At 36.5% G+C, this 20,034-nt stretch overlaps 1 protein-coding gene across 5 annotated transcripts in view; it reads right to left on the bottom strand.

Annotated features, from left to right (window-relative positions):
- Nucleotides 1–20,034, bottom strand: part of CNKSR2 (connector enhancer of kinase suppressor of Ras 2) — a 266,721-nt gene that overhangs the window by 186,681 nt on the left and 60,006 nt on the right. For all 5 annotated transcript variants that reach the window (XM_004612236.2, XM_004612237.2, XM_055120826.1 and 2 more), the window contains exon 4: nucleotides 14,887–14,974. In XM_004612236.2, the coding sequence (XP_004612293.1) occupies nucleotides 14,887–14,974 (88 nt within the window). The remainder of the gene's footprint in view (nucleotides 1–14,886; nucleotides 14,975–20,034) is intronic.

Genomic DNA, 20,034 nt, shown 5'->3' with positions numbered 1-20,034 from the left:
ATGACAGTACAGATAGTGCTATAGGAATAAAAATAAACTTTTGGGCTGGGAAGATGGTTCAAAGGACTACAATATAAATAGTTTGCACACCAGGGCGCGAGGTTCTAGCCCTGGCACCCCAAAGTTCCCTAAGCACTGTTGGAGTGACCATTTTAACACCACACTGGAACTTAATTCCTGAGCATTGCCAACTGTGGCCCAAGACCTAATGAAAATGAAAAACAAGAAACAAAAAAGAAGACAAGAAAGAAAAAAAAAACAAGAAAAAATTTCCTTGAACCACTGAGGACAACCACAGACACATAACCACATAACTTATTCTGCCAATGAAATGTGAACAGGAGTGCTATGCCTGAGTTCTCTTTTTTGTTGTTTATGGTTTCGGGGCCACAATCTGCAATAGTCAGGCCTTACTCCTGGCTTTCTACTCAAGGCTCACTCCTGACAGTGCTTAGGGACCATATGGGGTGCAGGGGATCTAAGCAAGTTGGTTGTGTGTAAGGCAAGCACCCTACTTGCTGGGCTATGTCTCTGGCCCCTCTATGCCTTATCTACACAGAAGCTTTAAGAACCAGAGCACAGTTTACCTGGCTCTCTTCCTTATCCCATGAAGACTAGCAATGTTTGAAAAGAAGAGGACATGGAGGAGAGATGTAGCAACACAGAACAGTACTGGAGCATGGGTTCTGAACGTAAATGTTAACAAAAGTCACTATTATTTTCATGTTCTGACTTGCATAGCCCAGCTTACCTTGACTGATACAATTCTCTGGCAAATACAAGGGGAAACTAGAACAGACATGCCAATAAAGACCTAATCAATGCAGAATTTTATGACAACAGCTGCATCCGATTTTTCATGGTACATATCTTCATTTCAGAAAATGAGGGCTATTTTTCAGAATTGCTGTGTCATTTTCTCATACTGTAATCCAGTCAATTTCATATCACCTTCTGTTACCTTTGGTTTTGCTACTTTCATTTAAATCCAATCTTTGCTCATCTTGTATTCAAATTTTACTCTCGTTTTATAAGTCTGATTAATGCGCACTTGTCCTAATTACTTAATTTTGAACAATTCTTCAAACTGCCACAGTCAATTACAACTCCAATTTTTCAGCCCCATTATTTCACTTAAATTAGGGTCTAATTTAATCTGCATTACCTACCTGATATTTGTAGTAATTCTAACCCAAGCCAAAAAAGGACTGCATTAGAAAAAACTACTTAAGCTGAGGTAAAATGCCTTAGGAAATCAGGGCTTAGAGCTAGTAGTTTTATATTTTCTTTAATATGCTGCCTTTCACTTTTGTAGGGAAGTCTACATCATGCACATTCATAATGATTCAATAATGCAATTCACGTAAAGCACAATATGATTCATAAAAATGCTGTAAGGATTTATTATTCCTCTTTGTTTTACTAACAATGGCCTCTTGCACTGATTCTACCTCTACTATTACAAATGCATAATGACCATTTCTATTAATAACATATTCGATGCACTGAAGGACAAATATAATATTCTTGGATGTGCTTTGCAGCACAGGTGGTATGTGAACAAATTCAAAAGTTTACTAACTTCCTTTCTACATGTTTGGGCTCTGGGCTGATGTTACCTATAAACAGTTGAACTTCCTGATCTCAATCATTCAGACTGATAAATGAAATCTGGAAAATCTTAAATATTTTTAAAAACTTGCTTATGTGAGAAAATGAATACTGGAATACTACATAAAAAAGATTTTTATTGGTCCAACACATTTTTCTTTCACCCTCACAGTTAAACAAAGAATTTATAACCACTAACTTAAATCTTGATTCCATAATAGAATCATTTGAGGCATCATTTTGAAAATACTGATGACAAGGCCTGTCTCAGGGTCTAAGTTGATAGGTTTTTGATGGGGTCTATATATTTTAAAGAACTTTCAAAAAGTTCTTTACTTGGCAGTAATAGGAGAAAAATTCTGTGGCTTAGCTGAGGAAAAAGAATGCACAAAAAGGAAGCTTAGTGCAATATTTACATGGGTAATGGAGGCTGTGGGAAAACCAAGACATTTGAGAAGGAAACTAATTATTTATGATATGAATTGCTGCTAAATGTGCTAGGGAAGACATATCAAAGTACATTAAAAAAGCTGAAGAAAAAACTTAAATAAGAACAAGATACACAAGAAAATATTTACAGAACCAGAATCGATAAAGGTAGTTAAGTGAGCCTTTATATTCCCCCCCGCCTCAATTTCTTTTCTAATTCCTATTCTGGGCCTTATCGTTACATATTGTTATTGTACATAGTATTATTACATAGCACTATATTCTATTTATGGCTTAGCTTCCAAATTTGTATCAGATCAAAAGTTGATATTTTTTGGCTTTTTGATGACACCCATGATGCACAGGGATTACTCCAGGCTCTGCACTCAGCAATTACTCCTAGAGGTGCTCTGGGGAACATATTGGGTGCTGAGGATAGAACCTGGGTAGGCCATGTACAAGGCAAATGCACTACCTGCTATATAATTGCTCCAGCCCCCCCCCATTTGAATTTTTGGTTACACATATATTCTAAATACATTCTAGTTTCTAATTCTCGATTCATTGTAAATACATTTAGAGTTAGCACTTCTAATTCTAATTTGTAATTCTAAATGTATTTAGAATTGTAGTTATAATTCAAAATACATCCCACATATCTAGAAATTCACATATGGATTTATCGGGGGCAAGTAGAAAGAGACTGGATAGTAATGGAAATCTTTACTAGCTGTATAATCAGTCTAGTCCTCTAAGCTTCTGTTCCTCTTCACAACAATGCCTTTCCCTATGTCACCAAAACTGGTGTTATAACCACGATTTCCCTAAAAACTCAATTCCCTGGAGTTTCAAGGAATCATACAAATGTCAATAAGAAAAAGCAGCTTTAAAGTTTAAATAACTAATTTTTGCAATAATCATTAGACAGATTTCATCAGCTTGGAAAATAAGTATTTTCTCTTTAGTTATTTTTCAAGTTTTCATAGGCATCAGTGTGAGTTATAAGAGCTAAATTTAAAATCCCATAATTAATTTGGGGGTAAAATCTTTTTTTTAGCTTTTTGGGTCACACCTGGCGATGCACAGAGGTTACTCCTGGCTTTGCACTCAGGAATTACTCCTGGCAGTGCTCAAGGGACCCTATGGGATGCTGGGAATCAAACCCGGGTCGGCCACGTGCAAGGCAAATGCCCTACCTGCTGTACTATCACTCCAGCCCTTGGGGGTAAAATTTCAGGGCCAGAGCGATAGCACAGAGGGTAGGGCGTTTGCCTTGCACGCGGTCGACCCGGGTTCGATCCCCGGCATCCCATAGGGTCCCCCAAGCACCGCCAGGAGTAATTCCTGAGTGCAAAGCCAGGAGTAACCCCTGAGCATCGCTGGGTGTGACCCAAAAAGCAAAAAAAAAAAGAAATCTTTCCCTTTTTTTTCTTTTTCTATCTCTCTCTTTCATAAATTCTTGTTTAGCCATGATGATTTTCAATACTGTTAAGAGAAGTGTTTCAGGCTTACAATGGTCCAACATCACATTGCCAGAACTGTCCACCAATGTCTCTGCGTGCTCTCTCCATACCTCCCAGCCACTCCCTTGGCACTCTCAGTTCTGCAGGTTTGCTCTCGGGGGACTGTTATCATTGGCTGTTTTTAATTCTCCTAATACGTTTCTTTATATTCCACATATGAAGTCACTTGTACTTGTCCCTCTCATTCTGACTGACTTCATTCAGCATAATACACTCTAGTTCCTTCTACATAGGAGCAAACTTCAGGATTTAATGTTTTCTTAGAGCCAAATAGTATTCAACTGTGTATGTACACCACCATTTTTAATTCACTCATCTGTTCTCAGGCACTAGGTTGTTTCCAGATCTTGGTTACTGTGAATAGTGCTGCAATTAACATATGATTTATTCACACAATACGCATTTTACAGGCACCGGAGACATGGCGTGTATGAGGCAGACACTGTTTTCACTGAGTCTATGAAAGCAAATCTTTCCTTAATGGATGGGCATTACATTTTGCTTGAGTCTTTAAAAAAAATCATAATACATCACAAATAGTAACATATCAATGGTTCTCTTCTGAAGTTTATTTTATTGTGAGATAAGAATCATCTGCCAGGCCAGAGCAATAGTACAGTGGGTAGGGCACTTGCCTTGCATTCGGCCTACTTGGGTTCAATCCCCAGCATCCCATATGGTTCCCCAAGCACCGCCAGGAGCAATTCCTGAGTGCAGAGCCAGGAGTAACCTCTGAGCATAGCTGGATGTGACCCAAAAAGCCAAAAAAATAAAAATTCATCTGCCCAACTTTCTACATCTGTTTCCTTATATTTATGATAAGCAATAATGGTAAAGCTTCTCTCTTAGGATCACTGTCACTGTCACCGTATCACTGTCATCCCGTTGCTCATCGATTTGCTCAATCGGGCACCAGTAACATCTCCATTGTGAGACTTGTTACTGTTTTGGGCATATTGAATACGCCACGGGTAGCTTGCCAGGCTCTGCTGTGCGGGTGGGATACTCTCAGTAGCTTGCCAGGCTCTCCGAGAGGGACAGAGGAATTGAACCCACGTCGGCCATGTGCAATGCAAACGCCCTACCCGCTGTGCTATCACTCTCTTAGGATCTCTGTGATATTTTTATGGTGCCTGGGATCAAACTCAGGTCTGAAACATGCAATGTATGCACTTCCCCATGAACCACATCCCTGGTCTTTTTGAAAAACATTTAAAATCCTCTTGAAAGTTGAACTGTGTAAGATGACAGAATGACAAAAATACAGTAATTCAAAGAGTAGGAAGAGAAATTACATAGATAAACCATGCATTATTTAAATAAGCCATAAATAGTGAGAAGAGGAGGTGGTACAAGTGTAAAGATGAGTGTGTATTATACACTGTGTAACCCAGTAATTACCCTTCTAGGGATACACATACATGGAGGTGTATATCAAATGTTCATGAACAGGAAAATAAGCATTGACGCATATACATACAACTGAGTATATGTAGTGAAAATGAATGAACTGCATAATTGGCTGAGCAATTGTTTTGCATGCAGAAGGCCCAGGTTCATTCCCAGGTCCTCCAATGGATGCCGGAAGCAACCCCATGCACTGAACCCAGAGAATCCTAGAAGCTCCACTGGGTGGGCCCCCCCCAAATAGCCCCAAATAAATGGTATAAAAATATAAAAATGCAAGGTAAGACAGAGGGAAACCCACAATTGTAACTAAAAATATTGGTACTGTTTTAGTTATAAATCACCACATTAATGAGCAGTGATTATTTCACTTTATAACATGTATATATGTAAAATATTACATACATTTAAAATTTGAATACAGTGAAGAAATAGCATAATCGTAATAAACAGTGTATTACTACATGGTGTCTAAAATAATTTGAAGAGTATACCATATATCTTGTTCTACTGTTATTGATGATGAGACTAGCTACCTCTTTAAAAGTGTGTTGGCAAAGGAGCTGGGGAAGTAGTACATCAGGTAGGGAACTGTGCCTGCACACGGCTGACCTGTATTCCTGTATTCGATTCCCAGCACCCCATATGATCCCCTAAGGCCACGAGAAATGATCCCTGAGCACAGAGCCAGGAGTAAGACTTGAGCACTGCCAGGTGTGGTCCAAAAAGAAAAACAAATATGAGTTGGCAGGATTCTCAGATAACATGCAACAGAGTCTGTGTTTATAAAGGAGTAATCTATGGGAAAAATCTATTATTTCCATATGATACAAAAAGTTTAAAGATTTTGTTCGCAGATCAGATAGTGTCAGGAACATATAATATTATTAATCTCATTGCTCTAAATATGCTTTACTAAAGTCTTATAAAAGAATAAAGCTAGAAAAACACTTGACTTCAGATTTCATTTTCTGAGCCTTTGAAAAAATTTTAGCTGCTAATATTTTAATGTCAAGAATGAAAATTTCTTTATACACATTCGTCTTATAATTCTACACCGTTGAAGAAATATAAGTGTATATATACGATATAATTCCAATTTTCTTCGAGAGTTTCAAATCTAACAGTTAAATTAAAAAATTATTTAACGCCTCACATGCTGGTAGAAAAGGCAGCTGAGATAGAGAAGGGAACACCAAGTAGAGGATGTTGGGAGGACGAATTCGGGTTGAAAGATACATGCTGAAAGTAGACTATAGACTGAACATGATGGCCACTCAATACCTGTATTGCAAACTACAACACCCAAAAGGAGAGAGAACAAAAGGGAATGCCCTGCTGCAGAGGCAGGGTGGGGTGGTGGGGGATGGGGTGGGAGTGGTGGGAAGGATACTGGGAACACTGGTGGAGGAGAATGGGCACTGGTGGAGGGATGGGTAAGTGATCACTGTATGACTGAATTACAAACACGAAATTTCATAAGTTTGTAACTACCTCACGATGATTCACTAATAAAAAATTTTTAAAAATATTTAACGGATTATGTATAATGATACTAAACTAAATATGTTGATTTTTAAATAGAAAATAAAACACTGAATCACCTTTTATATTTCCTTTAAGAGGTATGCTAAGTAATCCATATGCCAAACTACTTATGTTATTTAAAAATTATGTATCAAGCTTGTCCTCGTTTTTGATTTGAAATGCCCCAGTTTTATTCTCAAGAGCCCCAAGTCCAATTTTCAGGTCACCTAGAATGTCTGATTCAGGAAAGATTAAACACTAGCCCTAGGAATATAGTGAAAATAGTAGTTGAGATGAATGAAAGACTATTCTGGTTAGGCTTTTGAACATTTTAGTACTTCCTTTCTACATGAGCCATGGAAGAATGTCTTGCTCATCCTAGTATAATTTATATCTCCATATTAGAAATTGATATGTACTTAACCACTATTTAAATATTAATATATCCTTCATAACCCACTCTGTATATAATTGTAAAGTATCTGTTAATTTTTCTCCTTTACACTTTTTGTTTGTTGGTTATTAGCCATAACCAGTGGTGCTCAAGGTTTACTCCAAACTCTGTGCTCAGGGATCACTCCTGGAGGGTCTCTGGGGACCACATATGGTACCAGGAATTGAAACTGGCTCTGGTGTGTGACTTATGCATTTTTAATGAGGATTATTTGAATGTGTGAATAGAAGTTCAAGTTCACAGGTAATCAAAATTAACTACTGCATTTTATTTAAACATAGATTTATGAACTCTTCTGAATATGATATGTAGTAATAAATTTGAATTCAAATCTAAAGAACATCCTAAACTAAACCAAAATCTTTTTTTAAAATCAGTGATCTACACTATATAAGAATGAATGTTTGTAAGTCTGTAACTGTATTTCACGATCACAGTATCACAGTCACAGTCATCTCATTGCTCAACGATTTGCTCGAGAGGGCACCAGTAACATCTCCATTGTGAGACTTGTTGCTACTGTTTTTGGCATACTGAAAACACCACGGGTAGCTTGCCAGACTCCGCTGTGTGGGCGAGATACTCTCGGTAGCTTTCCGGGCAATCCAAGGGGCGGGTGAAGGAATCGAACCTGGGTTGGCCACGTGCAAGGCAAACGCCCTACCCGCGGTGCTATTGCTCCAGCGCTATTTCATGATGATTCATTAAAAATATAAAATAAAATGAAATATAAATAAATATGCTTGAGACAATTTTAAAAAAGAATGAATGATACAAACTGTAAACTAGATAGTAAAAGTGATACTATTCCTAGATAATAAAGTAGCAAAGTAAAATATAAAAGCCATTGTCAGTATATCTGATGGCAAAATTTCCTTGAATTAATCATTACATTTTCTCCAAGTACTCTGAACTCTAATATATATATTTTAAGATTACGGCACTGTGATTTATGAAGTTGTTCATAAGCAAATTGAACCTAATAGATGGCAGGGACCCTGGGGACACTGGTGATGGGGCTAATGTTGCAACACTGTATGCCTGAAACAATTCTAATCATTAAATTTTAAAAATTAGTTCTAGCCTATTTATTTTTATAAAAATCTAAATTTTTTGCCTTTCACTAATTATAAGTGTGGGTTTTAAGAACACAGACCAAAAGGCCTGGGGAGAGCCCAGTTAGCATACACATGTGTGCTAGAGGTCTGCGTACCACATGTGTCAATCCCCATCTCCAGTAGTCCCCTGAGAAACTTCAGGAACAACCCCAAGCATGGAGGCACTGAGCCAGAAGTGGCCCCTGAGAACCTCTGGGTGGGGCCCTATAACTTTTAAAAATCATTAAAATAATTTAAACTACAAATACTTATTCAATACATCATAGATAAGCTTATATTTCCTGTAGGGCTGGATTTTAGTAAATATCAAATGAAGATGCTAAAGGTTAAATTAACCCCAGGCAGGGATGTGTAAAGGCAGATAGTCTCAATATTCTTCTTCATATTTTCATTTTGAAATGCATGTTTAGATAATACTCTACAAATTGTTTAATTTATTTGATTTGTGCTTAAAGTATTATAATGGTAACAAAGTACTTAGAAAACATTCACACATATTTAGAGGAAGTTACTCATCAAAATAAATGTTGATCTTTGAAGAATATTTCTGTGCTTTCTTTAATAAATATTTCTTTAAAAGAAACCTAAAATTAATCTGATAAATGTGGAACTAAAACAAACCAATGAACTTTGGCAAAGGCACAGTAACTATTTATGACATTTATTGTAGGGAAGAACAAAGCAATAGCACCAGTTTTTCTATGTAATTAAGCTGAAATAATTTCAAATCTTCTTTAAAGTTTCCCATGTTTTAAATTAATGTGTATTTACTTTACAAACTTTTTAATTAAAAAAAAAGACATGCCTAGAAGCAGGTGGTAAAAAATCTGAAGATTATTGGAGCCAGGGAGATAGTACAGCATGCAGGGCAAATCCTGAACACAGAGCCAGGAGTCAGGCCTGAGCGCCGCAGGGTGTGGCCCCTAAACAACAACGAAGAACCCCTTAGTTAAATTTAAGGCAAACAGGAAATGAAAAAGGCGATAATCAAAATATGCACATGTGCATGAAAACAAAATAAACAAGATATTGGGAGGGGTTTTTTGTGAAGTATTTATAAGGAACCTTTTTTTTGTATAATTGCTCCAAAATTTTCCATAAAATATATTTCTTCAAACATTAAAAATGTATAAAATAATTAGAAGAGGGCTACTGAGAGTACCACATGCAAACACTTATAAAATGACATACAACACCAATGGAATGAAAACAACAGTGCAAACTCAAAAGCCATGAAGATTCTTTAAACACCTAGATGATCTTTCAATTCGTGGCCATAATTCTCTTACTTAAGATACTTTGGACGTTAAAAGTACTATCTTCGATTTTAGAGAATGGGAAGAAATGTGTTGAGTATGAGTAGGTAAAATGACATGCATAAAAAATTTATTTTTAAAGGAAAATTTCTAAAATTATTTTTCCTTGTACTTCTTTCCCTTGTAAAGGTATTTTACAACAGTTTTCTGTGCTCTCAAACTTTCACTGGAAATGTCTCAAACTTTCACTGGGAATGGTATGGAAAAGCAAAATGTTTGAAATGCTATTAAGAAAATGAGTGATATCTTAAGGACAAGTAAAAATTGATCTAAAAAAGAGTTGAAAAAATTTCAGATTCATACGAAAACAGAAGGAAATTTTGATACATAAAATTTAGAGAGGACCATTGCGGGTAAAAGTTAATTCCCAGACCTCAACTTGTAAAAGGAAGCTTTCTCTCTGTATTTAAGTTTTAAATATTTTATTTAGATGTTTTGCAACACAGTAGTTTTTATCTCAGAAAATAATTCAGATTTTGCCACACAAGAAACTGAAGCAAACTTCTACCAGAGGACAAAAAAAACCTGTGTACATTTATGAGTTAAAATCAAGTTCTATTTCTTTCATTAACTCCTTTATGTTTCACCTGATTTTTATAAATAACGTTATTCTCTTATTCTGCTCTTCTTATTTGTGAACTGCTTCTGATACTTCTACTTGGATTGTTATGTTAACCAATATGACTGCTTCTGTTTACAGATGGTATAAGCAAGGACATGATCTGTCCCGGGTGAACTGCACGTGAAGCAATAGGGCTGAGCATCAAGTTTTCCAAGACCCACTGTCTCAAACCTTCATCTCTTACGCAACATATTCTAAGCTGCATCAAAACCTCACCTCACAAATGGGTACTTCTCTGCCCATTTTAAGACCTGTGACAACCTTATCATTTCTGCATTTGAAGTGGAAATATAAAAACGGTACTGTAGAAATTTCAGGTTAAGGTGATGCCTAATACGGCAGGAAGCATGGTAGTTACATGAGTGCTCTCACGACGCGCGGAGGGACCTGTTTATATTCTGTTGCTGACAGTACTTTCAATGAATCTTGAGCATTGTTTGTGGGAATTCTTTCTGCTGAAGATTTAAAAATCAGTTTTGTTATTTTCTCAAGTGACTTATTGTAACATGTCTTATGTGAGGAAGAAAGTGTGTGTGGGGGGGAGGTGCTTATTTAAAGACTTCAAATATAACAATTCCAACACTAACCAAACTAGAAATAAGTGAAAAATAGATACAGGAGCTAGAATATTCCAAGGAAATCTTGTTTAAAGAACATTATAATCTCTTTCTCCTCTGATATTAGGATTTAAATAAGCAGCCAGCATCAAGCACTTTCCACTTACTTGATGGTACCGTCCCTTTCAGTTAGAATGGGAAAAACGCTATTTGTGACAGTTTATTTTTAGCTATTGATCATCTCATCTTGTTGCAAAGGGAATAAAAATAATTAAAGTTGAGTGAAAAATAATTTGAAGTACAGCATATTTCAAAGTATAACTATCATAACTGTTCAGATGAGATTTCTTGAAAGCCTGGTAATAAATGCATGCCCTAGATACATGTTTTTTTAATCTACACTTTGCTTATACAAATTGACCTCTTTTACTGGCAGCTTAAATTTAACTCTTGTTTTTAGAAAATACATATAATTTCAAGGGTAAGTCTCAATTAGTGTGTATATAATTGCTAAATAAGAAATAAATGGACACTGTAAACTATATAATTTATTTTAAAATCAGTAAGTATTCATCTAGGCTGTGCTTTTTTAATCAAATATGAAGTGTAATTTCTTCAGTGTACATGGCATGAATAGTTTTTTTGATGACTCAAATTCATTTTAGAGACTTTTTGAAATACAGAAAAGTAAAATCCAAATGAAATCAAATCACACATAGTTTCAGTATAAAGAAAAAACTACTATTTTGTTTCATTATTTTATGTTATACTCATTTCATACAATAGCAGTAACAGATTTCAGAGCTCAGAAATACTTTGAACAAAAGGAATGACCCAATATAGCAATAAAAATCAGTTTTTAAGATATTTTAAAACATTAGTATGTCATGCCTGTAATTAAATTTCCACTAAAAGATGTTCTGTTGTCATAATATATGTGAATTGTACTTTAGGTCTTTTATCTTTGCCCAAAAGTTGCTAAATGTTATAAGAAGCCATAATTTTATTTTAACTAAAGAATAAACTGAGACCTAAAGTGATAGAGATCTCTGGGGTCCTTTACATAAATACCAGAGTCGGAACTCCAGTGTTTACAAGGGAGTTTAAATAAAATTAGATAACAATTCAAGCATTTAATTGCAAGGGTTTCTTGGAAGAGTACAAAGGAACATACACTAGCCACTGAGGACAAATAGGAGCTCAGGTCAATTAATGCTAACGAAGATGCTAATCATCACATATGAAAATTAACATGACATCATTCCTGTTTTAAAGTACTTCTTAATCTAACAGAAGTCAGATAACTGTTACTGAGATTTCTGTCTCTGTCACACAAATAACAATGAATCATAGCTAAAATAAATTAACAAAAGGGAAAAAATGAAATTATAAAAAATAGAAAGATATACAGAAAAAAGACCATATGGGAAACAGAAGACAAAGAGGATGGTGATACATTTAATCTCTATCATATTAATAATAACTTTAAGTATAAATGTTCAAATTAAGGGGAATGTATAATTGTGAGGAAAAGTAAGTTTCATGAATGATATGACATTTTTAGAGGCATTAAGAAAGGGACGTTATTGGGACTGGAGCAATACTACAGCGGGTAGGGCGCTTGCCTTGCACGCGGCCGACCTGGGTTCGATTCCCAGCATTCCATATGGTCCCCTGAGCACCACCAGGAGTGATTCCTGAGTGCAGAGCCAGGAGTCAGCCCTGAGCATCGCCAGGTGTGACCCAAAGAGTCAAAAAAAAAGAAAAGGGACATTATTATATACCAGGAAGAGGTAAAAAGAAATATGGGGTATGCTTTATGAAAGCTCATAATGCAAAACGCTAACACTGCAAGATCTATTTTACCAACAATAAGTTATTCACAAAAACTAGAATATAATTAAGATAAACAGGAAACTAAAAAAATTGAAATTATGTTAGGATCATACTTATATCCCTTTGAATTTCAAAAAAATTGATTGGAAAATTGCCAAAAAGAGATTGGAGCATGGTCTGGAATAACTTTTGTCAAAGGGATCTATTCTAGTATTTCTCAAGAGGGGATGTATCTATCTATCCCAAGATATCCCAAGAGGCCATAGGTGAATATCACATAAATCACATATGCAGGGCCTTCACATGAGATTAGAGTGCCATCCAGTAAAACAGGTTGTCCAGAGAAAGGAAACAAGGTCAAAAGGAGGACACGGTCAGAAAAAGGTTATGAAACACTGATCTATTCCATAGTAGATAGAATTCTAAGTATATAAAAACAGGTTCCAGAGTATACATCTGGCGCTCCAACCTTCAGGTGTTACACTAAGAAAAATGGCTGAATAGCACTTCTGGAACTATAACCCGGGGGCCCAAAACCACACAGCAGAAAGTCATCTTCACTTTGACATTCATTGCAATACTATTCACAATAGCCAGAATCTGGAAACAACCCGAGTGCCTGAGAACAGATGACTGGATAAAGAAACTGGTACAACTACACAATGAAATACTATGCAGCTGTTCTGAAGAATGAAGTTGTGAAATTTGCTTGACATGCAGGATATCATATTGAGTGAAATGAGTCAGAAGGAGAGAAGGTATGGAATGACTGCATTCATCTGTGGGATATTAAGACGCTTGCCTTGGTTGGAAGCAGTCAATCTTTGGTCCTCAATACTAAATATGGTTCTCTAAGCACTGCCAGGAGTGATCCCTAAGCACAAAGTAAGTCTGAAAACCACTAGCTGTGATTCAACAAACCAAACAAAAAACTACACACACATACACATAGTATAAAAGAAAATATACTGATTCATTTAAGTGTATTAACTGAATTCCTTATTTCTTTCAGAAAACATCATCAAAATTTTAAGCAATTATTTTCTCTGGTAAAAAGAACAGGGAGCAGAAATTCAATTACATCTGCTTCATCAATAAATATACTTATTATTATTTTTAAAATTTTTATTTTTATTTTATTTATTTTTTTTGTTTTGTTTTTTGGGTCACAACTGGCGATGCACAGGGGTCATTCCTGGCTCTGCACTCACAAATTACCCCTGGCGGTGCTCAGGGGACTATATGGGATGCTGGGAATCGAACCTGGGTCAGTTGCATGCAAGGCAAATGCCCTACCCGCTGTGCTATCACTCCAGCCCCAATAAACTTCTTATCATTCTATTTTGTTTCTTTCTTTTACAAATTTCTGCACTGTTGCACGGGTTTACAAATAATGGTACTCTGAGAAAGAAGCCTCAGTGCCAGCTGAACTCAGGCTCCCACTGAGAGCTGGCTGCAGGCCTCAGACCTACCTCATGTGCTTTACTATTAGATGGAAGTAAATTTTTGCAGAACGTGTTCTTGCTAATTGACGTCTCTCCCATATTTATCTTAGATCTGATTAGGACATTTTTAAGTGCCTACTACTAAAAGAATTTGGTTTGAGCATCCCTGGTTAAAGTCAAAGTGAAAAAATCAGGTGACATGAATAGATCTGGAGTAAGGGCTATTATATGCATACCTATACACATGGAATTAAGAGTCCATAGAGAAAAAATCTCAGATTGTTTCCTCAGTGGGATAAATAAAATTTCTGAAAGTCAATTTGGGACTGGAGCGATAGCACAGTGGAGAAGGCATTTGCCTTGCATGCAGCCAACCTGTGTTTGATCCCTGGCATCCCATGTGGTCCCCTGAGCACCGCCAAGAGTCATTCCTGAGTTTAGAGCCAGGAGTAACCCCTGAGCATCGCTGGTGTGACCCAAAAAAGCAAAAACAAAAAAAAAACAAAGCAAAAACAAAAACAAAACAACAAAAAAGAAAGTCAATATGGTTTAGTTATTCTCATAAAAGTATGAGACTGATGGATTATGTTCTATTGTTGTAAAGATACCATGAAGTGCAGGTGAGTTTAACACCTTTTGGTAAAAAAAGTCTTTGTTTACTGGACCGCATAAACATGTTTTCATTTTTTTATTTCTTCTTGTTTTCTTTTTGTTCTTGGGCCAACCCCAGAGGTGCTCAGGGTTTACTCCTGACTCTCAGCTCAGGGATCACCCTTGGCAGGGCTCATAAGACCATATGAGCCCTTGGGGATCAAACCTGAATTTGTCGTGTGCAAGATAAGCGCCGTGCACACTGTACTATCTCTCGGTTCCTGTGTGAATAGATATTCAATATGTAATTACGTATTGTATTTCTTTACAATGAAGCTTTTGAAATGAGAAAACTCCTAAACCAGTACCTTATAAACTCTTGAATACTCATTTCTCATAGAACATGAAATAGTTGATATATTAAGAGAACGAAAATTTGTTAATTTTTACCTGTTGCACAATTGTAGTTAGTTCCAAGCAGAGCTGTATGACATTATTCCTAGTAACTGAATAGTCTGTGACAGCAGCAAAAGGCGACCTATGAAGGGAAAAGTAAAATTTTTATTAACAGGAACCACCTTAAAATTCTAAAATAAGGTTTGAAATCATGTGAAATGACTTGCCATATCGTTTACATAGTGACAAAAACACTCAGGACAAATTTAAGGGGCAAACTGAGGGAAATGCTTGGACCATAATTAAATCCAAGAACCTATGTCTGCTTTCCAGCAAATTCCTTTCTTCTACTTCTTAATATTCAAAAGCTCTTTGGTACTTCTTACAAGGTTTCTTCCCTGCTTCAAGACCAATAAATCTTTTTAGGTATCTTTAAAGATGAAACGCCACTGACCAAGCAAGTGGAAGCAAAGGTAAACAAATGGGATTATTTTAAACTAAGAAGCGTCTGCACCTCAAGAGAAACAGTGACCAGCATACAAAGACAGCCTCTGGAATGGGAAAGTATATTCACCCAATACCCTTCTGATAAGGGGTTAATCACAAAGATATACAAGGCACTGGTTGAATTCTACAAGAAGAAAACATCCAATCCTATAAGAAAATGGGACGATGAAATGAACAGAAACTTTCTTAAAGAAGAAGTTCGAATGACCAAAAGGCACATGAAAAAATTCTTTTCATCACTAATCATCAAGGAGATGCAGATCAGATAAAAACAACAATGAGATATCATCTCATGCAACAGAGACTGGCAAACATCCAAAAGATCAAAAGCAACCAGTGTTGACGTGGATGTGGGGAGAAAAGGACTCTACTTCATTGTTTGTGGGAATGCTGACTAGTCCAGCCTTTTTGGAAAACAATATGGACGTTTCTCAAAAACTAGAAATTGAGCTCCCATTTGACCCAGAAATGCCACTTCTGGGAATCTACCCTAAGGGCCCCCAAAACACACAGAAGAAACACCATCTGCACTCCTATGTTCATTGTAGCACTGTTCACTATAGCCAGAATCTGGAAACAACCTGAGTTCCCAAGAACAGATGAATGGATAAAGAAACTATGGCACATCTACACAATGGAATACAATGCAGCCATTAGGAAAATTGAAGTCATGAAATTTGCCTACAAATTGATGGACATGGAGAGTATCATGCTAAGTTAAATGAGTCAGAAGGAGGGAGCAGATAGAGAATGACTGCATTCATTTGTGGTATAATAGATATATATATGCATATATATGTGTAGTAGAAGACTAATGTCCATGGTGGTGGCCAGGGAGAAAAGAGGTTAGGAGGACTGGTCAATGGATCTAGCGACAAGCATGTCTGGGGCTGAGGGTAGGTAAGATAGAGAAGAGACTGGTATGAGAATACTAGCTAGGAATGATCATGCTGGACAGAACTGCGTGTTAAAAGTAGGTAAAGGGATATTCTTGATAACCTTTCACTATCAATATTGCAAACCACAATGTCCAAAAGGAGTGAGAGGGGGAGGGAGAGAGAGGGAGAGAGAGAGAGAGAGAGAGAGAGAGAGAGAGAGAGAGAGAGAGAGAGAGAGAGAGAGAGAGAAGATAAGCACCTGCCATAGAGGCAGGCAGGCAGGTTGTGGGGTAGGGAGTGATGGGAGGGAACCTGGAAACACTGGTTCTGGCAAATGTACACTGGTGGAGGGATGGATGTTGGAATACTGTATGGCTGACATCCAATCATGAACAGCTTTGTAAGGGTCTATCTTACAGTGATTCAATTAAACAGTTTAAAAAATAAAAATAAAGAGAATCTTTTCATCATTTTAAAGTAAAACTAAGATTTGGAGATAGTAATTTGTTGTCATATTCAGTTAATGACTAGGGGACTTACTATATACCAGTTACTATTCTAAATGATTTGCATGAACTAAATTACTTTCAAAATTTTAACGATATGGGTACTATCATTAGTCTAATTTATAGATGAAAACATTAAGTGAAAAAAAGGTTAAGTGATATCAAGTAAAAGTAACAGAGCTGGTATTCAAATCCTGAAAATGCAACTTCAGAGCCCAACTCCCAAAATGGAGTTACACTGATTTTATGGATTTATCTAGGGTTAATCTTACACTAAGCATAGGATTTATGTTACTCTGCATCCTTAATCATACAGCTTGGTGTACAAATAACTAACCAATAGAAGTACTATATCTTTCAAACTGTTATATAGTGGAAATTTTTCTTAGCAAGTGTTTTGCCATCAAATAAATTCAGTAGTTTTCCATTACTCCTTATCTTCCCTCTGTGAGTGCCGATCAGGTTTTTGTGAGTTCGATGCTTATATGATCTGGAATTCCAGCTTAAGATAGACAAACAAAATCACAAATCGAAAAGAAGGCATGGAGTGAAAATATAGTCAAATACTAGATTCATGGTGATTTTTATCTCTTTCTATTGTTATATCTGGGCAATTTAATAGAAATGCTGATATAGAACTGATTTTGGTTACAAAATGAACATGTCACTCTTCTAGAAAACTCTAAAACACAAGTAGGTTTTACTCTCAAAGGGGTCTATAGAAAGAGTCCTATTTACTGGTTATATTTTTTAAAATAATTTTTATTCATATTATTTAGTTTGGACCTTGGGAGAGCAATACAGTGAATATAGTGGCTTGAATTAGATCGAATGTGACTTAATATAACAGTAATATATTTTTTTCATTGTCATATTCTTATATTTGAAATATACCTTTATTTCCCTAATAACTTATTATAATTTATTATTGGTAATGATACTAAATTTTTCTGTACAAATTTGCTATTCTCATCTCTTCAGTAAAATGTTTGCTCAATTTCTTTGCCCATTTTCTATTTGAATTATTAGAACTCTTATTATTTAGTTTATAGAGTTCTCAATGAATTCTGTATGTAAGCTCCTTTTTGACCAATTGACCCATAATAGTTTTCAGACTATGACTTGCCTTTCCATTCTTAACAGGATCTTTAGTAAATCAAAAGCTTTAAATTTAATAAGGTAAATTTGTCGAGAATTTATTTTCTAGAATGTTCCTTTAGGATTATAACTAAGGCATCTTTTATATTGTCCTAAATCATGTCTTTTTCTAAAAGCTTATGGTTTCATATTTCAGATGAAGATCAAGGGTCCATTTCTGAGTAAAGTTTGGCATAAAGTATGAGGGTTTAAACTAAATTGGACCCCCCCTGCACCGTGTGTACCCCAAAGTAACAGCACCATTTGTTAAAATGACTCATTTTCCATTAAACAACTGTCAGATTTTTTGGGGGGGAGGGGTCAAGAACCAGTAACTATACAAATAAAGGTTAGGCATCTTAATATTTCTATCTTGCCATTAACATCAGGGTTTTGACTACTGAAGTTAAAAATCAAAATGAAGGATGAACCAAGAGCCGCGGCACGAGAAGCAGAGCCTCCCGCCTACTGACTGTGATCCTGAGGTCTCCTAACCCATTTTGGCACCAGAGCAGATTCTTGCAGCCATGCATTTTGACTGTGAACTGAACTACAACCTCGTGCAGCCCGGGGAGGGATTTTTTTTCCCTCTCCACCCCATTTTTCTGAGCGAAAATGGCGGCAGCGGCAGCAGCCACGCGGTGAGAGCCACCCTCTAAGACCCCTCCACCAGGAGGTAGGACTCTCTTTAGTGACGTAGCCTGTAGGTGATCCTGGGAGGGGAGGTGTTCCCGGCGCGCCTTCCGCCCAGAGATGAACCAAGAGCCGCGGCACGAGAAGCAGAGCCTCCCGCCTACTGACTGTGATCCTGAGGTCTCCTAACCCATTTTGGCACCAGAGCATATTCTTGCAGCCATCCATTTTGACTGTGAACTGAGCTAAAATATTAGAAACCCAAAACCGCGCGGCCGCGATAGCGGACTCAAAGTCTTCACTTTTACCAAGGAAGAGAAATTATTAGATGATGCTTATTCAGCAGGCCTGATTGTTGGGGAAAATTTCCAATCAACAATAGTGAGTTCTGTATGGAAATATGAAATGTACTCAATATATAGAGAGAATAATGGGAATATCATCAGCTACTTAGATGGGGGGTGGGGTGGGAGGGGGGTGTATTGGGGTTCTTGGTGGTGGAACGGGTGCACTGGTGAAGGGATGGTGGTTTAATCAGTATTTGACTGTGACTTAAACCTGAAAGCTTTGTATTTTTTTTCTTGTTTTCACGGTGGTTCAATAAAATATTTCTTTAAAAAAAATCAAAATGAATTTTTAAAAAGTTAATTGTAGCTATTAAGAACACTGCAGAGGGGCTGGAGCGATAGCACAGCGGGGAGGGCGTTTGCCTTGCACGCGGCCAACCCTGGTCCAATTCCCAGCATCCCATATGGTCCCCTGAGCACCGCCAAGGACTTAATTCCTGAGTGCATGAGCCAGAAGTAACCCCTGTGCATAGCCGGGTGTGACCCAAAAAGCCAAAAAAAAAAAAAGAACACTATTGAGGTTTTTATGTGAATTCCATTAAATTGCAAGGAGATCTGAGACTTGACAATTCTAGTAGCGTACTACCCCAAACTATACACAGTAAGTCTCTTCATGTATTTAGGCTTTATTTAATTTCATTAATTGTTACATTTTCCACACTGCCCTGGAGACATTTTGATAAATTTATGTGTAGACATTTCATTATTTTTGGATCAACTATAAATTATACCAAGGTTTTCAATTGTTTGTTGCTAGGGAAATGATTAAATTTTTGTATAGATTTTAAATCCTCCAAACCTTGCTAAATTCACATACTACTTCAAACAGACATTTTGTAGATTTCTTGCAACTTTCTACACACACTCATTATCTACAATAAAACCCCTTATTTTTCTCTTCCAATTTCTATGCCTTTTATTTTCTTGCCTACTACATTAATTATCACTTACATCAGAATATTAAATGAGCGATAAAAGCGAATACCTTTACCTTATTTCCAATGATAAAAGGAATACATTCAGTCTTTCACAATGAAGTATAAGCAGTTAATTTAATTCCTATATGCTCTTTCACAAAGTTGAAGCATTAACACTATGGTATTTCTTTGCTGAGAATTTTTCTAATTAATGAGTTAAGGATCCCACTGAATGCTTTTGTAGAAGAAACAACTTTTATTGAAATAATATTGGTTT

This window comes from Sorex araneus, chromosome X (genome assembly GCF_027595985.1).
Source record: "Sorex araneus isolate mSorAra2 chromosome X, mSorAra2.pri, whole genome shotgun sequence".
Classification (NCBI taxonomy): Eukaryota; Metazoa; Chordata; class Mammalia; order Eulipotyphla; family Soricidae; genus Sorex; species Sorex araneus.
This window is presented reverse-complemented; position numbering and strand designations above follow the sequence as displayed.